At 54.6% G+C, this 16,445-nt stretch overlaps 4 protein-coding genes across 4 annotated transcripts in view; 2 read left to right on the top strand and 2 right to left on the bottom strand.

The window, feature by feature from the left end:
- Positions 1-205: 205 nt before the first annotated feature.
- On the bottom strand, positions 206-8,892 carry DICSQDRAFT_77955 (glutamine-hydrolyzing asparagine synthase). Its single transcript, XM_007361176.1, has 24 exons — positions 8,455-8,892; positions 8,376-8,395; positions 8,220-8,323; positions 8,065-8,168; positions 7,974-8,011; positions 7,647-7,921; positions 7,483-7,584; positions 7,251-7,425; positions 6,358-7,191; positions 6,147-6,295; positions 5,510-6,074; positions 5,159-5,449; positions 5,003-5,105; positions 4,802-4,952; positions 4,705-4,746; positions 4,566-4,642; positions 4,370-4,488; positions 4,256-4,292; positions 4,040-4,180; positions 2,882-3,982; positions 2,762-2,823; positions 1,900-2,712; positions 1,028-1,847; positions 206-973 (listed from the first exon to the last, which is right to left on the bottom strand). The coding sequence occupies exons 9-19, from the start codon at positions 6,521-6,523 to the stop codon at positions 4,087-4,089; spliced, it is 1,794 nt and encodes a 597-aa protein (XP_007361238.1). The 5' UTR covers positions 6,524-7,191; positions 7,251-7,425; positions 7,483-7,584; positions 7,647-7,921; positions 7,974-8,011; positions 8,065-8,168; positions 8,220-8,323; positions 8,376-8,395; positions 8,455-8,892; the 3' UTR covers positions 206-973; positions 1,028-1,847; positions 1,900-2,712; positions 2,762-2,823; positions 2,882-3,982; positions 4,040-4,086.
- A 231-nt stretch (positions 8,893-9,123) lies between these two features.
- On the top strand, positions 9,124-11,876 carry DICSQDRAFT_177373 (uncharacterized protein). Its single transcript, XM_007361177.1, has 15 exons — positions 9,124-9,206; positions 9,263-10,018; positions 10,077-10,123; positions 10,178-10,346; positions 10,466-10,527; positions 10,575-10,672; positions 10,726-10,820; positions 10,881-10,888; positions 10,950-11,075; positions 11,133-11,148; positions 11,209-11,251; positions 11,309-11,317; positions 11,377-11,417; positions 11,470-11,699; positions 11,764-11,876. Exons 2-14 carry the CDS (start codon positions 9,993-9,995, stop codon positions 11,696-11,698), a joined length of 969 nt encoding a protein of 322 aa, XP_007361239.1. The 5' UTR covers positions 9,124-9,206; positions 9,263-9,992; the 3' UTR covers position 11,699; positions 11,764-11,876.
- Positions 11,877-13,243: 1,367 nt separating this feature from the next.
- On the top strand, positions 13,244-14,662 carry DICSQDRAFT_49973 (uncharacterized protein; the record flags this gene model as incomplete). The annotated part of the gene is made up of 4 exons (XM_007361178.1): positions 13,244-13,415; positions 13,639-13,712; positions 13,998-14,169; positions 14,415-14,662. Coding segments are annotated over 4 exons (666 nt in total), but the record flags the coding sequence as incomplete, so codon positions are not given.
- A 141-nt stretch (positions 14,663-14,803) lies between these two features.
- DICSQDRAFT_48558 (aldo/keto reductase) overlaps positions 14,804-16,445 on the bottom strand; it is a gene marked incomplete at both ends in the record, with an annotated part of 12,612 nt that continues 10,970 nt past the window's right edge. The window contains 8 exons of the mRNA XM_007361179.1: positions 14,804-14,960; positions 15,016-15,149; positions 15,216-15,312; positions 15,369-15,414; positions 15,480-15,546; positions 15,613-15,820; positions 15,881-15,918; positions 15,975-16,036. Coding sequence (XP_007361241.1) covers positions 14,804-14,960; positions 15,016-15,149; positions 15,216-15,312; positions 15,369-15,414; positions 15,480-15,546; positions 15,613-15,820; positions 15,881-15,918; positions 15,975-16,036 — 809 coding nt within the window. The remainder of the gene's footprint in view (positions 14,961-15,015; positions 15,150-15,215; positions 15,313-15,368; positions 15,415-15,479; positions 15,547-15,612; positions 15,821-15,880; positions 15,919-15,974; positions 16,037-16,445) is intronic.

Raw genomic sequence — 16,445 nt, forward strand, 5'->3', positions numbered from 1 at the left:
CGTCTCCACGCTCCTCCTCTCCCGCAGCCTCCGCCGATTCCTTCTCTCATCAAGCTGCCTCGACAGCGAGGCTAGCTGCTGTACGCTTACTCATGAAGGCTTTTCTCACCCGCTTGAACCGCGGCCTCGCGGGCGGCAGAGAGAAAGAAAGAGAGAAGGACGCCCCGAAGGAAAAGATACCCCAACTCCCTCCTCTCCCCGATTGGCCTCCAACAACACAACGCGTAGCGTCGACACCCACCTCCGTCAACTCATACAAACCTCTACCCGAACTGTCCATACGTCCACTGCCTCCCATTGGCGAGCCGTCGTCGTCTTCCACCGAATCGTCCCTTACCACAACACCGATCGCTGCACATCCATCGCTGCCTGCCACTGAAACCAAGGAGAATCTTCCTGCAGCAGCAGAGCCTAAACCCCCGTCCGCGCCGTCCTCCGAAGGGCATCAGCCGACACGCGTCGAGGGCTCGACAGATTCTACTGTTCGCAGCTCGCGCAAGACTGCGAACGGGACGAGCTCGGATGCGCAGAAGAAGGTCGCGTTCTTATCTCCTCCTCCAACACCGGGTCCCCTCCAAGATCGCGCCCTTCCTGACGCGGACACGCCCATTCCCACCAACGGTGCGGCCAAGTCCACTGTGTCGCGTTTCCATGCTGCCCATGGCAAGGAAACGCGTGGGTCAACTTCCACTGCTGCGTCGTCCCGGACGGACGTCGCCTCGACGCTCAAGTCCAACAAGGCCACTTCCACACGGACAACCACCTCTCCGTACCCAGCCAAGAGCTACGAAGCGTCGCTACACCAGTCTTTACGTTCGGGCACTCCGTACTCCTCGATGAGCAATACCAGCAGCCGCATACTTGCCGTTCAGTCATGGAGCGAAGGCGCGGAGGAGGACCTCGTCACCAACCTCGGACAGCGAGAACGGACAAGGCAGGAGGTGTTATGGGAAATTGTCGCCAGTGAAGAACGGTGCGTATCTTGTTCGGTCTAGCTTTGTCTCGTCGCATAGTAACCTCCCTTCAGATACGTGATTGAGCTACTGAAGATGAAGGAGACTTTTATTGAGCCCCTCCTTCACCCGTACATCACATCGTCCCCGGTGTCGTCTCCAACACCGTTAGACGTCTACGATGACCTCGCACGTTCCGATACCCCTCGAGAGTCACTAGAGCATCTTCCCATCGCCGCCCGCTTCCTCAATTCCCCTACCGGCGACCGCTCCGATTCACCGCTCCCGGTAAACGACAACTCACGAAAGGAGGATAATCACCCCAACATCGACGGAGAATCGATGGACTCTGCCGAGGAAGAGGAAGCTGAAGACCGGATGGGTGCCGCCTTCCACTCTTCACGGCAGAAGACCGTTACTATGTCGCTGGCGGCAAAGCACAACCACCCTCGATCTCCTTACGGCACGACTGCGGCGAGGTCGGCCAAGAGCAAGCTTGGCACTTCAGTGCCCTTCCCTTCCCGGTCACATCAGTCGTTGCCCCCACCGCCCCGGACGAACTTGATGACTTCCTCGACGCAGTCTCTGGGAAGACAGTCGTTCATGGGCGATTCCTCTCATAGGGACTACGAGCAGTCGCCTCCGTCTATGAAGACGACGGGCACTGGTACTACCCGTGTGCTCCGAAAGTTCAAGAAGAGCATTACGGGCTCCGAATCCATGATCAATGGAGCGGTGCCTCCAGCGCAGCTACCGGAAGACCTCCGCAAGTGCCTAGAAGTTATCGAGGGCGGCATTTTAGATGGCCACATCCGTCTCAGTGAAGGCCTCCGAAAGAGGTACGAGGATCAGTACCCACTCGTTCGGTCACTGGCGGACGTATTCGTGACCAACGTAAGTGCCTATGGTACGCTAAGCTCGACGTTCCCATGCTAACATAGCTCAGTCACATATCCTTCATGGATACGCCACCTACGTCTTGCACCTGGAACGCGCGTTGGAGCAAGTCGACAACGCCCTGTCGACCGCAAGTGCTAGCAAGAAACCGAAGAAGCAGGATGCGGACCAGTGGCTCAAGATCTGCCAGTACTTGCAGAAGCTCGAGATCTCTGCGTCGGAAAAGGGCGAGACTGGACTGGCCATCTCGCTGTCTAAGCCGTTCCAACGGCTGCTCAAGTACCCCCTTCTCTTCCAGAACCTCCTCTACCATACCGATCCGAGCACTTTCGAGTACGAGAGCACACTGCAGATGGTCGCCGAGGTGGAGACGATCGTCCGGAGCATTGAGGACGAGAAGATCCAAAAGGAGGAGCGCGACAAGACGCGCGACGTCTTCGCGCGCATTGAGGGCCTCGACAAGGTTAAGCAGCTCATGGTTCCCAAGCCGTCACGGGTGCTTGTTGAGGAGCGACCTCTCGTTGGCGTCAACCCACTCACAGACCGGACGAAGTCCAGCTCGTCGCCTCCGCCCTCGTCACAGAACCCCAAGAACGTCAAGGGCAAGTCGTCTTTCAAGCGGCTTAGCGATGTCCTCCAGTCGAACAACGGGGTTGGAGGCAAGAAGGACTTGTGGCTGGTTGTGTTCAACGATGTTGTGTTGCGCTGTCAGCGGACAGGCACTACGTCATTGCCGTTGGTGTCGGGCAATGGGAATTCACGCGCGAATTCACTTCCCGAGCTCCAAGGGAAGGCGAAGTACGCCACGACAGGGCGAAGAGGCCCAAGTACCAAGCCCCGAAATCTATACAAGTTCTTGAAGGTCAGTAATCATCGTCATGCCTGTTGACCGTAACGCTCAGTCGTATCAGATCGAGACTTGGGATATCGGTGATGTTGTGCAACCTCGGGAAGGAGTTGTCTCTATGGAGGAGTACGTTCGCAATCTCCATAGTGCCCTGCCTGCCAGTGATGCTTACGTCAAGCTGTAGTGTTGTCAAGTCACGACAGCAGGTACATTCGGGCGTTCAGCCCCGCATAGTTCCTATGCCTACGGAAGAGGAGGAGGAAGCCGCAAACGATTCGGACGACTCCGACCGCAAGAGTAAGATGAGCTTCTCCTATTGGGGCGCGGACAAGGTGACGCTCCAGAAGCCCATCGTGAAACCCAAGCCTCCTCCTGTCAACGGTGGTCGTCGAACAGCAACGCCGACTACGGCATACGCGCGGGAATCGTCTGCGAACGCGAAGTTCGGCACCCGCCTTGTTCAGGACGCCCCACATCACGTACCTCGTCCGGCGAGTCGGCGCACAGGGTCGACGCCGGTCAATCGCAAGGTGACGCCTCACTCCGACGAAGGACATTCCGTCAAGGTGACCGTTACGCGGGAACGTCCGACTTGGGATAGCAGTACTCGCGCGGTCGGCACCCCTCAACCCACCAAACGCACCCGTAACGTCTCGCAGACAAGCGCAGCCACACGCGTCACGACAACACCCAATACCAACAAAACCCTCGGTTCTCCTGCACCTTCGGAAGACTCCGGCGTGGGTTTCATCCGTAACATCGTCAACCAAGACCCTTCCTTGAATCGTTTGATTCCATAGATTATGCTATGGCTTTTCCTGTCCCATAACCAATATTCTCACGCTTCTTTTACGCCTTTACGGAATAGTTCACGACCAACTCTGTCCCATCTCTATGATCTTTGCACAGGCCGTTCTTGTCGTGCTGATATGCTGTTACATCCTTGTTCATGTTCTCGTCTACTCTCATCGTCTATTGCCCATTGTTCGTTGTTACTTGTCATCCAGTACCCCACAATTCACGATACCGTATCACTCCTTATTCTCTTTATTCAGGCACGCGTTCCCGCTAATTATCGTTCGTCGTCCTGTCCGCTCGCTCACTCTTGCTGTCCATCTCACAGCTCACCGTCCCCCGTTAAACAGCTGCATGCCAAGGTTATCACCACCTGGATTTCTTTATCCATCGACATCTCAGTCTCCTCCGAGTATGCGCATATATGCACCTGCATTACGCTCTGGTTACCCCCCAACCCTCCGCACGGACATGGCATGCACACACGCTCCTTCCCTCTCGTTGTCAGAGTATAATATCGTCTAGATTCCCGTTGTAGCAATCTTACACTTGGCAATGCTTCTACCCTTCGACCCCCATCCACCTAGCGACCTCTTAACTGTCAGCTGCTGTGTACGCGGCATTGTGTATACTGACGCTCCGGCCGCTCGGGTCGGACGAGCATCCCCAGTCGCCACGCGGTATCCACCTGGCAAGTGATTCAGTCACAAATTCACGTTATGTTCACACGAGATTGGACGAGGACTAAGTCACGAGAACTCACCTAACGGCGGTCGCAGCCGCAGCCGGAGGGAACATACCTACACAGGGACGCCGTCGCGTGAAGCGCATAAATCAGATGAGAGGAAATGGTAGCGAGAGAACGGGAGGTACGCACTGTCGAAGACGTCGCGGATGAAGTACGCTTCTTTGGTATCAGGTGTGCTCTCAGGCCAGCGTTCCGCCCGCTTCGCGAAGGCCTCGTCGGACACCACGGCGGCTGCATGGTCCTTGATACTGCGCAACAGAGAGGCGAGAGGTCAGAGTCAAGAGGCGCACGGGGGCGGGCAGAATATAGGGACGGAGACACGTACCCATCGATCCACGAATATCCTACCCCGTCGGAGAATTGCTCCTTCTGCCGCCAGAGGATGGACTTGGGAAGATAAGGCTGAACATCGGGAAAATGATAAACCAGTAGGACACAAAGCAGAGGATGAAGACGCGGCGTACCTTGCCATCTGGCGAGCAGTCGAATGCTTTTCGGAGGATGTACTGCAGGCGCGAGTCAGCGAAGAAATTAACGAACACATGGCCAAGCGGCACGTGCCTTCTCCATCTTGGGGCGACCGTCCTCGTCGACCTCCTGTGCCGAGCCCTTGCTGAACATCTTCTCCCTCGGGTCGATGTTCATGGCGACCTCAAGGAACGCCTTGTCTAGGAACGGTACACGAGCTTCGAGACCCCAAGCCATTGTTGACCTGCATGTATTCAGCATGCCGTCCTGTTCACGATGGCAGGTATGACTCACTTGTTAGCGCGAAGACAATCAGCAGTATGTAGGTTCTTGACCCGCTTCACGCACTCTTGGTGGAAAGATCTCGGGTCCGGAGCAGCGTGGAAGTATAGATATCCTGCATTCACTTGTCAGGCGATCGGCTTAACGCATCGGACGGAGGACACTCACCGCCGAAGATCTCGTCGCTACCCTCTCCACTGAGAACCATCTTAACACCCATGGCCTTGATCTTCCGACTGAGGAGGTACATAGGTGTGCTCGCGCGAACCGTCGTGACGTCGTATGTCTCGAGGTGGTAAATCACATCGGGAATGGCATCGAGGCCCTCCTGCACAGTGAAAGTATACTCGTGGTGTACAGTTCCCAGATAGTGCGCCGCTTTTCGCGCGGCGAGCAGGTCGGGCGAATTCTCCAGACCGATGGAAAATGAATGCAGCTGGGGCCACGCCATGATGGTCTCTGCGGGCAACATCTGTTAGCAACTGGTCGATGTCCAAAGTGACAGACCAGGGAACGTACGAGCCTCGTCAACGCCATCCTCTCCAGGTGTGGGCGGACCGCTTTTCGATTCCTGCAGCCTCCGTTTTCTCGCCTCCGCCTGAGCCATAGCGACCTTCTCCGTCTCGCGCGCGGCAATGGACGCGATCAGACTGCTGTCCAGACCGCCGCTGAGCAGCACACCGTACGGCACCTCGGACATGAGGCGCTTCCTGACGGCCTCCTCCAAGCTCTCGCGCAGCAGCTTCAGGTCCACAGGTTTGTCCGGAATGACGGCTTCCGGGCCATCAAGGTCCCCGTTCCACCACGTAGGCTGGAAATAGCGCGTCGTCGACTGGTCACGCGAGTCGTAGACGTGGCCAGGGGGGAAGGAGATGATCTTGTCGCACAGATCGGTAAGCGCCTTCAGCTCGGACGCGAAGAACGTCGCGCCGGGGCGTTGGGAGTTCCAGCCCTGGTAGAGGGTAGTAATGCCGATCGGGTCGCGCGCAGCGATGATACGCGAGGGCGTGACGGACTCGTCGAGGAGAACGAACGAGTACATGCCATCGAGGAGGTTGCATAGCTCCTTGTCGTGCTCTTGGTACTGCGCGTGTGCGAGATGAGCACGCGACTCATGGTAGAGGAGAGATACGGGACTTAGGGCGGGGAAACGTACCAAGGGAATAATGACCTCGCAGTCCGAGTGTGTCTTGAACTTGTACGAGTTCTTGAGGCTCGCGCGCAGCTTGATGTGGTTGTAAATCTCGCCGTTCACGGCGAGGATGATCTTGCCATCGTTGCTAACGAGGGGCTGAGCGCCAGTGTCTGCGAAAGGGGTAATGAGCCATTAACCTCCTCGCAAGCGATTACACTGGGCCATGTCTCACCGACACCGACAATGGCAAGACGTTCGTGAGCGAGGATGGTCTGCTTGCCGCTGTAGCAACCGGACCAGTCAGGACCGCGATGGCGGATTTTCTTCGAGCAGGCGATGAGCTTGGGGCGCTCCGCGCTGGGGTTATCAATGCCGTGTGCAATGACGATTCCGCACATAGCGCGTAGGATGACGTGCAGTCAGAAGGGGTGCTGGATGGGCGGCCGCGGGTCAAAACTTGGTTGCTGAGTGCCTATAAGGAAGAGAGAGCAGCGGGGTAATGACTCGGACGGGGGCAGCATGGTTTATCAAATAATAATATCTCGAGGAACGGAACGGAGAGATTAGATATGCTCGCATTCCGAGATATGTATACCAGACATCGGGAATAGATCTCCGCGTTCTTGGCACCGGCCAGTTCCGAGGCTCCTCCTCGAGAATGAGTCCAGAATATTCGTTTACTCCGACAAAGCAACGAATAGCACGACTCAAGCGGATCGTGAAACGTGGCGTGCAGAGGTATATTGCACAGGAAACCCTGGAGATATCACGACGATTGTATAAGTACGAGGCTGGGGCTTCACAAAGCGTGCTTCGTCAAAGACGAAATGATGTCTGGCAAACATAACACAGTATATTCAAGGCCACGTTAATCGACTTGGCCAACACTCCGCTCGCGAGGATCCTCTATCAACCCCAGAGGTGGAGGACCTTGGGGTCAACAGAGTCAAAGTAACGACCACCCTTGATAGGCGTCCTCGCGAGGATCTCGTCGATTTCTGCAAGCTCAGCGGCGGTGAGCTCGATCTCGCCGGCCGCGATATTCTCCAAGGTACGCTTCTTGACGCTGTAGCATTTTCACTCGATGAGTCAGCGGTCCTGGAAGAAATGACTCCGAGAACTTACGAGGATCCAGGGAGGGGGATGACGTGCGGTCCGAGCGAGGCGACCCAGGCGATAGCAAGCTGGCCCGGAGTGATACCCTTCCTTTCCGCGATGGCCTTGACGGCATCGACGAGGGCGAGGTTGTGCTTGAAATTCTCTTCCTGGAACCGCGTCATGCGGCGACGCATGTCATTCTCTGGATGGTATTTCTGTGAGACCCTTAAGGGAGAGCAATGCAAAGGAAACTACCTACGAGGCAAATCATCGAGGCTCTTGATACTGCCAGTCAAGAAGCCTCGACCCAAAGGTGAGTATCCAACGACAGCGACGCCAAGTTCCTTCGCGGTTTCGATGACTGTTGATAATGATGTTGATCGACGGACCATATCTATCAGTTGCTCTTTGGTTGACACGCACCCTTCTTGGTCTCCTCCTCATACGACCACAGGCTGACTTCGATCTCAACAGCCGTGACCGGATGGATGGCGTGAGCCTTTCTGAGGGTTGCGGCGCTGCATTCCGACAAGCCGAGGTGCTGGAAATGACCCTCATTCTTGAGTTCAACAAGAGTCTTGATTACGTCCTCAAGGGGAACATTAGAGGGCACACGAGCCGTCTCGAAGAGATCCATCTTCTTGATACCGCCCAGCTTCTCGTTGATGAAGGTGACGCTTCGCCTGAGGTTTTCTGCGCTGAATCGAAGTCAATGCAAAGTAAGAAGGCGTGTGAATTTGTGACACTCACGAGCCATCCGGGACCAACTGCCGGGCAGCAAGCCCTCCCTAGATAGCGAAGTCAGCGATGTTCCGGAGACGGGGCAGGAGTGAGGAAATACCTTGACCGAAAGAAAGGTCTTGTCAGCGTAGTCGGGATACTTTTGGTAGAATCGCGCAAGTAACTCGAGATTCGCCGGCGACTGGTCCGGGCCATAAAACTCGCCTGATACAGTATGAACAAAGATATATACTGATCTCGAGAACGCGAGCTTACCGCTGTTGAGGAACATTTTCACGCCAGGCGGCAGGGAATCGACACCAGCCTTGATAGCCTCGAATGCCTCCTCGTCTGGAAGGGGGTGTTTGGGATCCCTCCACCTAGACCAGATCGTCAGTCGTTACCGTTGTCAGCGGTTGAGACATGGCGTACGTCATCATCATGAGACCATGCTATGTGTACCAGGGGTGTGAGATATAGGGGTGCAGGTATCCTCACAGTGCGTACTTACGGCGACCTTGCCCACGGTAACATCGGTAGCGGTTCCGCCAAGCTTGGCAGTCTTGGTTACGGTCATCTTTCTGGAGGGACACGTACGAAGCTATGGAGCAGAGGATGCGAAGGGATTCGGAGGTTGGAGAATGCAAGTACATCCTGTTCGCGCTGGCCATTTATATACGGGGCGACATAGCTGTTGGACGAGATATGGGAAAAAGGAGACGTCATGGAACATTCCATCGAAATTAGGCACAGTGCACAAGTCCGCTGACTTGATCGATTGAGTTTGAGACTAGTGTAGAGGACTTGAGCACTCTGGCGACGCGATGGACGGTGGCGGCTCTTTCGAACGCCGCAAGGACGCGTTTGCGCCGCGCGTTGTCGGCAGCTTGTCGCGGGACAGCTTGCCCTGATTTTACGCTGGCCGCAGGCATGTTGACCCTTCGAGAAGCCCCCGATCGGTATACCTCTGTGGAGTCGAGTAATGCCTTCGGGATTGAAGGTGGGTGCATATAGGAGTGCGTCCGAGTCAACTTCCACTCAGTACGACGATCGTCTGACGAGGTGCTTTGTCAGCGGCTCTTCAAATGGCAGCTGCTCTTACAAAATCATAATTAATCATTAACTACTTACTATGTCTTTGTCCGCCGAAGTAACGTCACTCAACAGCCATGAGCGAATGGTTGGTATGGAATGGTTCAGACATGTTGCTTTGATCCTAGCGGTCTCATTGCGGCCAGAAGGATGTGAACGTACATGACACTGGTGCGTCCCCCGCAGTTCTTCCTGATATCTGGCTAACCAGGGCGGCGCCCTTTCAGTACGGCAGCTGGTCCACATGAACGTTCGCTATCTCAGCTGTCTATGTTCGGGTCTCCGACCGCGCGACCCTTGCGAACCAGACATCGCGAGCAAGTTCTGGCGCCATCGACAATTCCCAGCGTAACAGAAGAGAACGTGGCCAGCGAAGAGAAGAGACGCTCATAACAACGCATGCTTCAGGAGGTTTTCTCGTTGCCAAAGTCACCCAAGCCGTGAAACTTCTATTCCGTCGTCTGCGGTGACGTCGGACGTCTTGTGTCCCGCGCACCCACGCCGTAGGCCCGTGTACGCAGGCCCGGAATCGCTCGTTGGGAAGCCATCCGGTGCATCATGCACCGGACGGGGTCTTTGACACGCCGGGACTGAGCTCTTGTCCACGGCACCGCAAGTGTCCTAGCAGCGCTGCTTTGTCCAAGCCCCTTCGTCCAGAGCGGGAAGATGCATACCACGATACACCGATGACTGCAGATATGCAAACGCTCCTCCGGGTACCTGCGGTCTAACCCTGCCAATTTGGGAAGCCAGAATCCCGAATGGTACTGGATATAGCTACCCGGCTATGTGTCCTGGACCGCTGGGCGCTGTTACGTCAAACGCCGCTAGGGTTCGGTTGACACCGTCTGTGGATGCAGTTGCGATGTCATACCCGGACTCATGTAGGCGTTTCCCAACCCTTGCCACACCCTCTCGAAACGTCACTCTGTACCTGGTCTGGTACCGTCCTCAGCTATGGTCGATGCGTCCGTGGTGAACTCGTCAGTCGATTGCATAAACCTACATCTCCTGTCTTGATTCTGATCGACATCTTCGCAGGGTCAAGTCCTCTTTGTGGAATAACTTTCTATCCGTAGTAGCATTCGGTGCGTCTCCACTCATATGTTCGTGCCTATTGTCCAGATACAAGCGTTTCCCAGCTCTCTTATACTACGACTATGCGTTGACACTCGGAGATGAAGTCGAGTACTTCTGGAAGTCGGCCGGTTTCTCTCTGTCTTCAACTCTGTTCGTGTTCAACCGCTACTTTGGTCTAATCGGCACGTTCCCTATCGTTTTCGAATATTTCGCTCATTTACCGGAGCATGTAAGCTATCTCCTAGCCCTGACGGGAGCAGCTTCTGATTGATTGACATTTCTTCAGGAGTAAGTTTGTCTCAGCACAACGCGAGTGACCCTGACAATCCCACATTCTGTGTCTATTCAAGATGCCGGCTACTACAAACCTACCACCAAGTCTTCTCGGTCGTAACGCAAGGTGTCATCGCAAGTGAGTCACCCGCCTTTGCCTCACACCCTTGGTTTGACGTCGGGCAGCGATTCTGTTGCTTCGCACGTATGCCTTGTACGAACGGAAGAAATCGGTTCTTGTGCTTCTCGTCGTGACCCTTGTTGCTGTCGCTCTTGTGTGCCTGGTAAGTGGGACGAATTGCCGGTCGAGAACTCAACTCGGAACTTTCCATTCCAGGTGGCAACGATGACCGTGAACAGTCCAGTAGCAACACCGAACACACCCGTACAACGCCCCAGCGGCGGGTGCGATCTCGCTCTCACCGAAGAACAGTGAGGACAAATCTTCCGCGTTGTGTTCCGTGATCGGTCTCTTTGACATCTGAATAATAGGGGCATCCGTATGTTGCTGCCACATCGATGACATGTGGTGACTTCTCGTATTGAAGGCTTCGCCGTCAGATCTCGCCATCGAGTGGTGTGCAATGCTGTGGTTTGACACGACTGTCTTTCTGCTCACCCTGGCGCGTGCATTGCGCATGCACCGGCGGCTATCGGGTGGCATTGTGAATCTTCTGTTCCGTGATGGTGAGGCGCACTTCTGGTATATCGATCCTGCAATCATATACTCATCATCATGCACAGGTACCATCTACTATGGGTGAGTGGATGTGTGTATCCACAATGTGGTTGGGGCTCCTTCATATGCGGAACGTGGCAGCATACTGGTTGTGTTCAATGTATCGAACATCATCACATTCTTGGTAAGCCTTGACATGCAACGCCAGTTCACTCCAGTGCTCATCCATTCCTGTACACAGGCAGTCCCGGTACGTGGCCCGTTCGCAGCAGACGGCATATATGAGCACGCCTCATGACATGCCCATAGGCCGGTTCGAAGAAGGGGATCGTAACCACCTTGACGAATGCGTCAGCCTATCTCCTCTCCGTCAGATGATCAGCTGACGATGGTTGCCTCCAGACTATCCACCACGCTTACCTCCCGTCTCGTTCTCAATCTCCGTGGCATCGGATCGCGAAAGTGGGACCGCCGTACAGCGGATGAAGAGAACAGCACGATGAAGTACAGAATTCCACCCAACGGGGAACCATTCGTCTCCCACTTGATATTCGCTTCTCCAACCACCTCTTTGATGGAGGGCTCTAGGAGCTACGCAGTGAGCCATGACGCTGAAGCGAGCATGGGATGAGGTACGATAGATAATTCTAACTCGATGTATATGCCTAGGACACAGTGTCTAACGCACCTCTGCAGCGCAGCCGTCGCTAGGAGTGGCCGTGCAATCGCAGTGCGCTATGGGCGCCTCGAGTTTTTTCAGGTGGTCAGTACAACATGAATGAAGAGAAGTTCCGAGTCTTTGTCAATTCCATGTATCAACAAATTGTCCCGAACGCTCCGGGAGTTTGTCCCCGTGCTGACGTTGACCTCCCAGCCTCAAGACAAAGATAGCGTCTGTGTGTGAACGAAGCGGCTTCTGCGTATATTCTCTCCTTGTACGTACGTTGATGAGCGCACTTGTTTCAAGTGAGGTGCCCTGCAGTCCCTCAGTTGAGTGTGCTAACCACAAGTGTTGATGACAAGCGCTGGAATCAGCACATGCGCTCTGCCCCAAAGACGCCAGCGGTCGCCTCCAACGGAGGCATCAAACGGTGACTGGACACAACAGCCATCGATCACACATACATGCTGGGTCGCTCCAGGCACCTCCACGAGGACGGACTGATGTGCTTCGGTGAAATTTAGATGCACGTCAGCACCGGTAGTTTCGGCGGATGGTGGCGCATGGTAGGGAACCGTCAGAAAGCCACACAGCATTCATATCTAGGTTCTTTCAATGGCTCCCGATAATAGTGAACTTAGAGTGGGCCCTTGGCCTCGCTAATTTCAATCTCAGGAACGCGGGTCCAGGTACCGGTTACAGACTGTGAAGCTCCATACTCTCCTGCGTTGTTGAATCTGCTCAAGTCCGCTTCGCCAGAGTGGAATCACAGAGGAGGCGAGTCTGGAACATCTACAGGAAAATATAGAGAATTGACATACCAGGTTGACATATAGGCGACATTCGGATTTCTGTCCTCTGATACATTTGGGCTTGTCAACGCTTTGCAGGGCCGCGTTGCTTGAGGCTCAAGCTCAAGCTCTGAATCCAGGTCAGGTCAGGTCAATCTTAGTGTCACCTGGTCTGGAACACCGTGGTGAAGAATTCATGTCTTATGGGTGAAGCAACATTCAATCCAGCCCTGGCAAGTAAAGTCGGGTCTTCAGCCAACGCTGAGTGCCAGAAGTCAATTGCAGGGGATTGAACGGCAATAGTTTCAAAGGCCATACTCATAGCCGTTTGCGTGTACGTCGGCGAGCCCTATCAAAGTAACTACTTCAATAGGCGCGAGTCTCCGCAGATGATCGGCCATGCTTGACGCTCCGTCTTCTTTTCGGCGCATTCCCACACCTCGGTCAGGATGGTATATGCTTGGTATCGTGGGTACGATGCCTGCCAATCTCCCCCCTGCCTGCCATCGGAGTAGCGTCGACTGCCCATGCCTCGCTTCACGAGAGCGGTCCAGGCGACCGCGGAGTATTGGTACCTAACCCTCGTATGACAAGTTCCTTTGCTGACGACTTTTATGGCCGTCTGTGCAGGGCTTGGTCTATCCGGCTGAATAATTACTTCTCGGCGGTCGGGTATGGTGGGTTGTAAGTAATTCCCTCAAATACTTTAGCTGACTCAAGGTTAGCGATATTGTTTTACGACTTCTCCTTGACCTTCTCCACCGAGGTTGAATACTTCTGGAAATCGGCCAACATATCCCTGTTCTCTGTGCTCTTTGCTGCCAACCGCTATTTCGGCCTTCTGGGACCCATCCCTACCATATTCGAGTACTTCACTAGCCCTTCTGAGCAGGTGAGTAACCCACAGGTGTTTATCCTTCAGCATGTTTACTGACCAACGGATCGCAGAGGTACATTTATTATCGAGATCATTTGGTCGTTGAGGCTGAATTTTTCGTCAGCTGTCGTAACCTACAGGTATACCATCAAGCGTTCGCAGTGGCCAGCCAGGCGACCATCGCTAGCGAGTATCCATCCCGATTATCCGTGTGAGGATTGTCACTCACTGAGCCTCTATAGTCATCCTAGTGCTTCGTACATACGCTCTGTACGAACGCAGTGGACGGATCCTCGTGCTGCTCATAGTCACACACGTGGGTGGTGCTATAGCCGCCCTGGTACAAGCTGTAGTTTCATCGTCGTGTTTCGCGCTCATAACCTCCGATGACGCGCAGGTCATGATGATCACTACTGAGAGTCCGAAGGACATGGACACAACCTTGCCGTTCAATTTTTCCGGATGCGACCTGTCCCTGACCAATGGCCAGTGAGTAGTAAATCATCCCTGTACTTATGCATGTACGGATAGCTAATAGCGTAAGCTAGATCCTTTCGTGCGCGACGCCTTTGTAGCGCCATCATTTTACAAAATATTCAAGGATGTCTGTCTGTTTACAGATCTCGCCATCGCATGGTTCGCAATGTTGTGGTTCGATACGACCATTTTTGTGTTGACGCTAGCGAGGGCGATCCAAATGCATCGTCGCCTCCCAGGTGGGATAGTGGAGATTCTGTTCCGAGATGGAACTATCTACTACGGGCGAGTGGCCTGTGCATGAAGGAATAATGCTTGTAGTGATTACTGACATACGCAACCTGACAGGATCATCGTCGCGTCCACTGTGACGAATATCGCTACCTTCTTGGCGACGCCTGTACGTGATCTCCCCACAGTGATCTCCTGTGACCCCCAAGTCACCCAAATTGAGCAGTCTGGTTCGAACCTCAAAGGCTTGGAGACAACACTCACTAATACGTAAACCTTGTCTCTATGCTTCCAAACTCTGTTGACCAAGGCGTTTGCATTTGCAGGCTATCCACGACACTCATTTCACGGCTTATCTTGAACCTCCGGGACACGCGACTGCGACGAGCGCGTTACATCGGAGAAGGTGCGAATTCGCAAGCATTGTCCGCGACTTCTGCGCAATCCGTCGTCTCCCGTGTGGTCTTCGGCAGAGATCAGGCGAAAGCTCTTAGCACCAGCGCCTCGGACTCGACATCTTGTACGGATTTCCCAAATGATACGGAGATGACCGCATAGGGACTATTGTCGCGCGTACTCCTTGTACATTCTCGCTGTTGTACACTAGCTATCATCTGTAATCCGAACACCGTATCGCCGATCTACCTGCCGGCCTCCCGCGAGTCTCAGCGTGTCATTCCTCACGACTTCCCGTTCGTTTCATCCCCACAGATGCAAGAAGTGCCCCGCGGGCCCGCCTATGTAGCGATCGCCCTTTACCTCGTGCTTGGAGAGGATATCCGCGATTTGGTCCTGCTCCTCTTGCGTAAGCTCAATGTCTCCGCTGAGGATGTTCTCTACGACCCTCTTGGGTTTGCTGTGAAACACTGGTTAAATCTTCCCCTTACCAACAGAAGCAAATGGAAACGAACCCGGATCCTGGCAGAGGGATGACGTGCGGACCGAGCGATGCGACCCAAGCAAGGGCGAGCTGGGGGAGAGCGATCTGCTTCTTAGCGGCGATTGGCTTGATTTCCTCGAGAATACCGAGGTTGTGCTTCAGGTTCTGCAGTTGATGAGAGCGATATCAGAGAAGCGGCACATCTGCGGAGGACGGAAATAACCATCGAACCTCTTCCTGGAACCGATCGAACCTGCGGCGCATGTCATGCTCGGGGAGGTCGGTAGGGCTGGTGATGGTACCGGTCAACAATCCTCTGCCCAGGGGCCTGAACGAACGTCAGCGTCCTAAATTAGTAGTGGATCGGTCGGGCAGCAGCCTCACGAGTATGCGATCACAGAGATGCCAAGTTCTTCAGCGGTCGCGATGACTGCGGGCGATGATCGTGGCATGAGATGAGTACACAGCGCATGTGTAGGAGGGGGCTCAACGTACCCTTACGCGTCTCCTCTTCATAGGACCACAAGCTGACCTCGATCTCAACGGCGGTGATCGGGTGAATCTGTCGAGGCATTCAGCGGGTCTGTCACAGGCTATGGGTGTCTGTCGGTGAGCCCAGAGAACGTACAGAGTTCGCCTTTCGCAACGTTTCGGCACGGCACTCTGACATGCCCAAATGATCGAACTTGCCCTCCTCCTTCAGCTGGACAAGCGTCTTGAGAGCCTGCTCAAGGGGGACGTTCGGGTCGACGCGGGCTGTCTCGAAGAGGTCGATCTTCTTGGTCCCACGGAGCGCAGCCACACAGGCGTCCACGCTGCGGCGGAGGTTCTCGGCTCTGCATGCACGCATATAGTTAGTGGACTGGGACTATCCTTCGAGAGAGATGATACTGTACGAGCTGTCGGGCGTGAGTGTGTTCGCCTTCATTCCGCCCTGTAAGAGCACGTCAACACTGGCGACCTATCATTTGTTGGGAAGTCGACACTCACCTTGACAGAAAGGAATGTCTTCTCCACATACTCAGGGAACGTTAGATTATCGTTCCGGCGCGCTATGTAGCGGCTACAGAAAATTCACGTGACACCATAGCGCCGCTATGGCGGCGCTATAGCGGATAAAAAAGTTTCCAAAACCTTGTGTCGAGCAACGACATAGCGTCACTATAGCGTAGCCATAGCGTAGCGTCGGAGTTGCATGTATCGGCTACGAGCAAGACTGATATATAGTTTGCATCCGTCTGATCGACCCCCCGCTGTCCCCTTGGCCTTCTGGGAGTTGTACTCACCTTGCGACTCGCACCGCAAGCTCCCTGTGGACTTGGTCTCGGCATAATTCTGTCCGAGTCGCCCGGAAGCTCGAGAATTGACTGGTCAGTACTTCGGGTTCGTTACTATTCTTCGGCTACATCCATTACGGCACTGATCGTCTAGCATCGCAGGTTCGGCCTTCATATAAGGCAG

This window comes from Dichomitus squalens, assembly GCF_000275845.1.
Source record: "Dichomitus squalens LYAD-421 SS1 unplaced genomic scaffold DICSQscaffold_2, whole genome shotgun sequence".
NCBI lineage: Eukaryota > Fungi > Basidiomycota > Agaricomycetes > Polyporales > Polyporaceae > Dichomitus > Dichomitus squalens.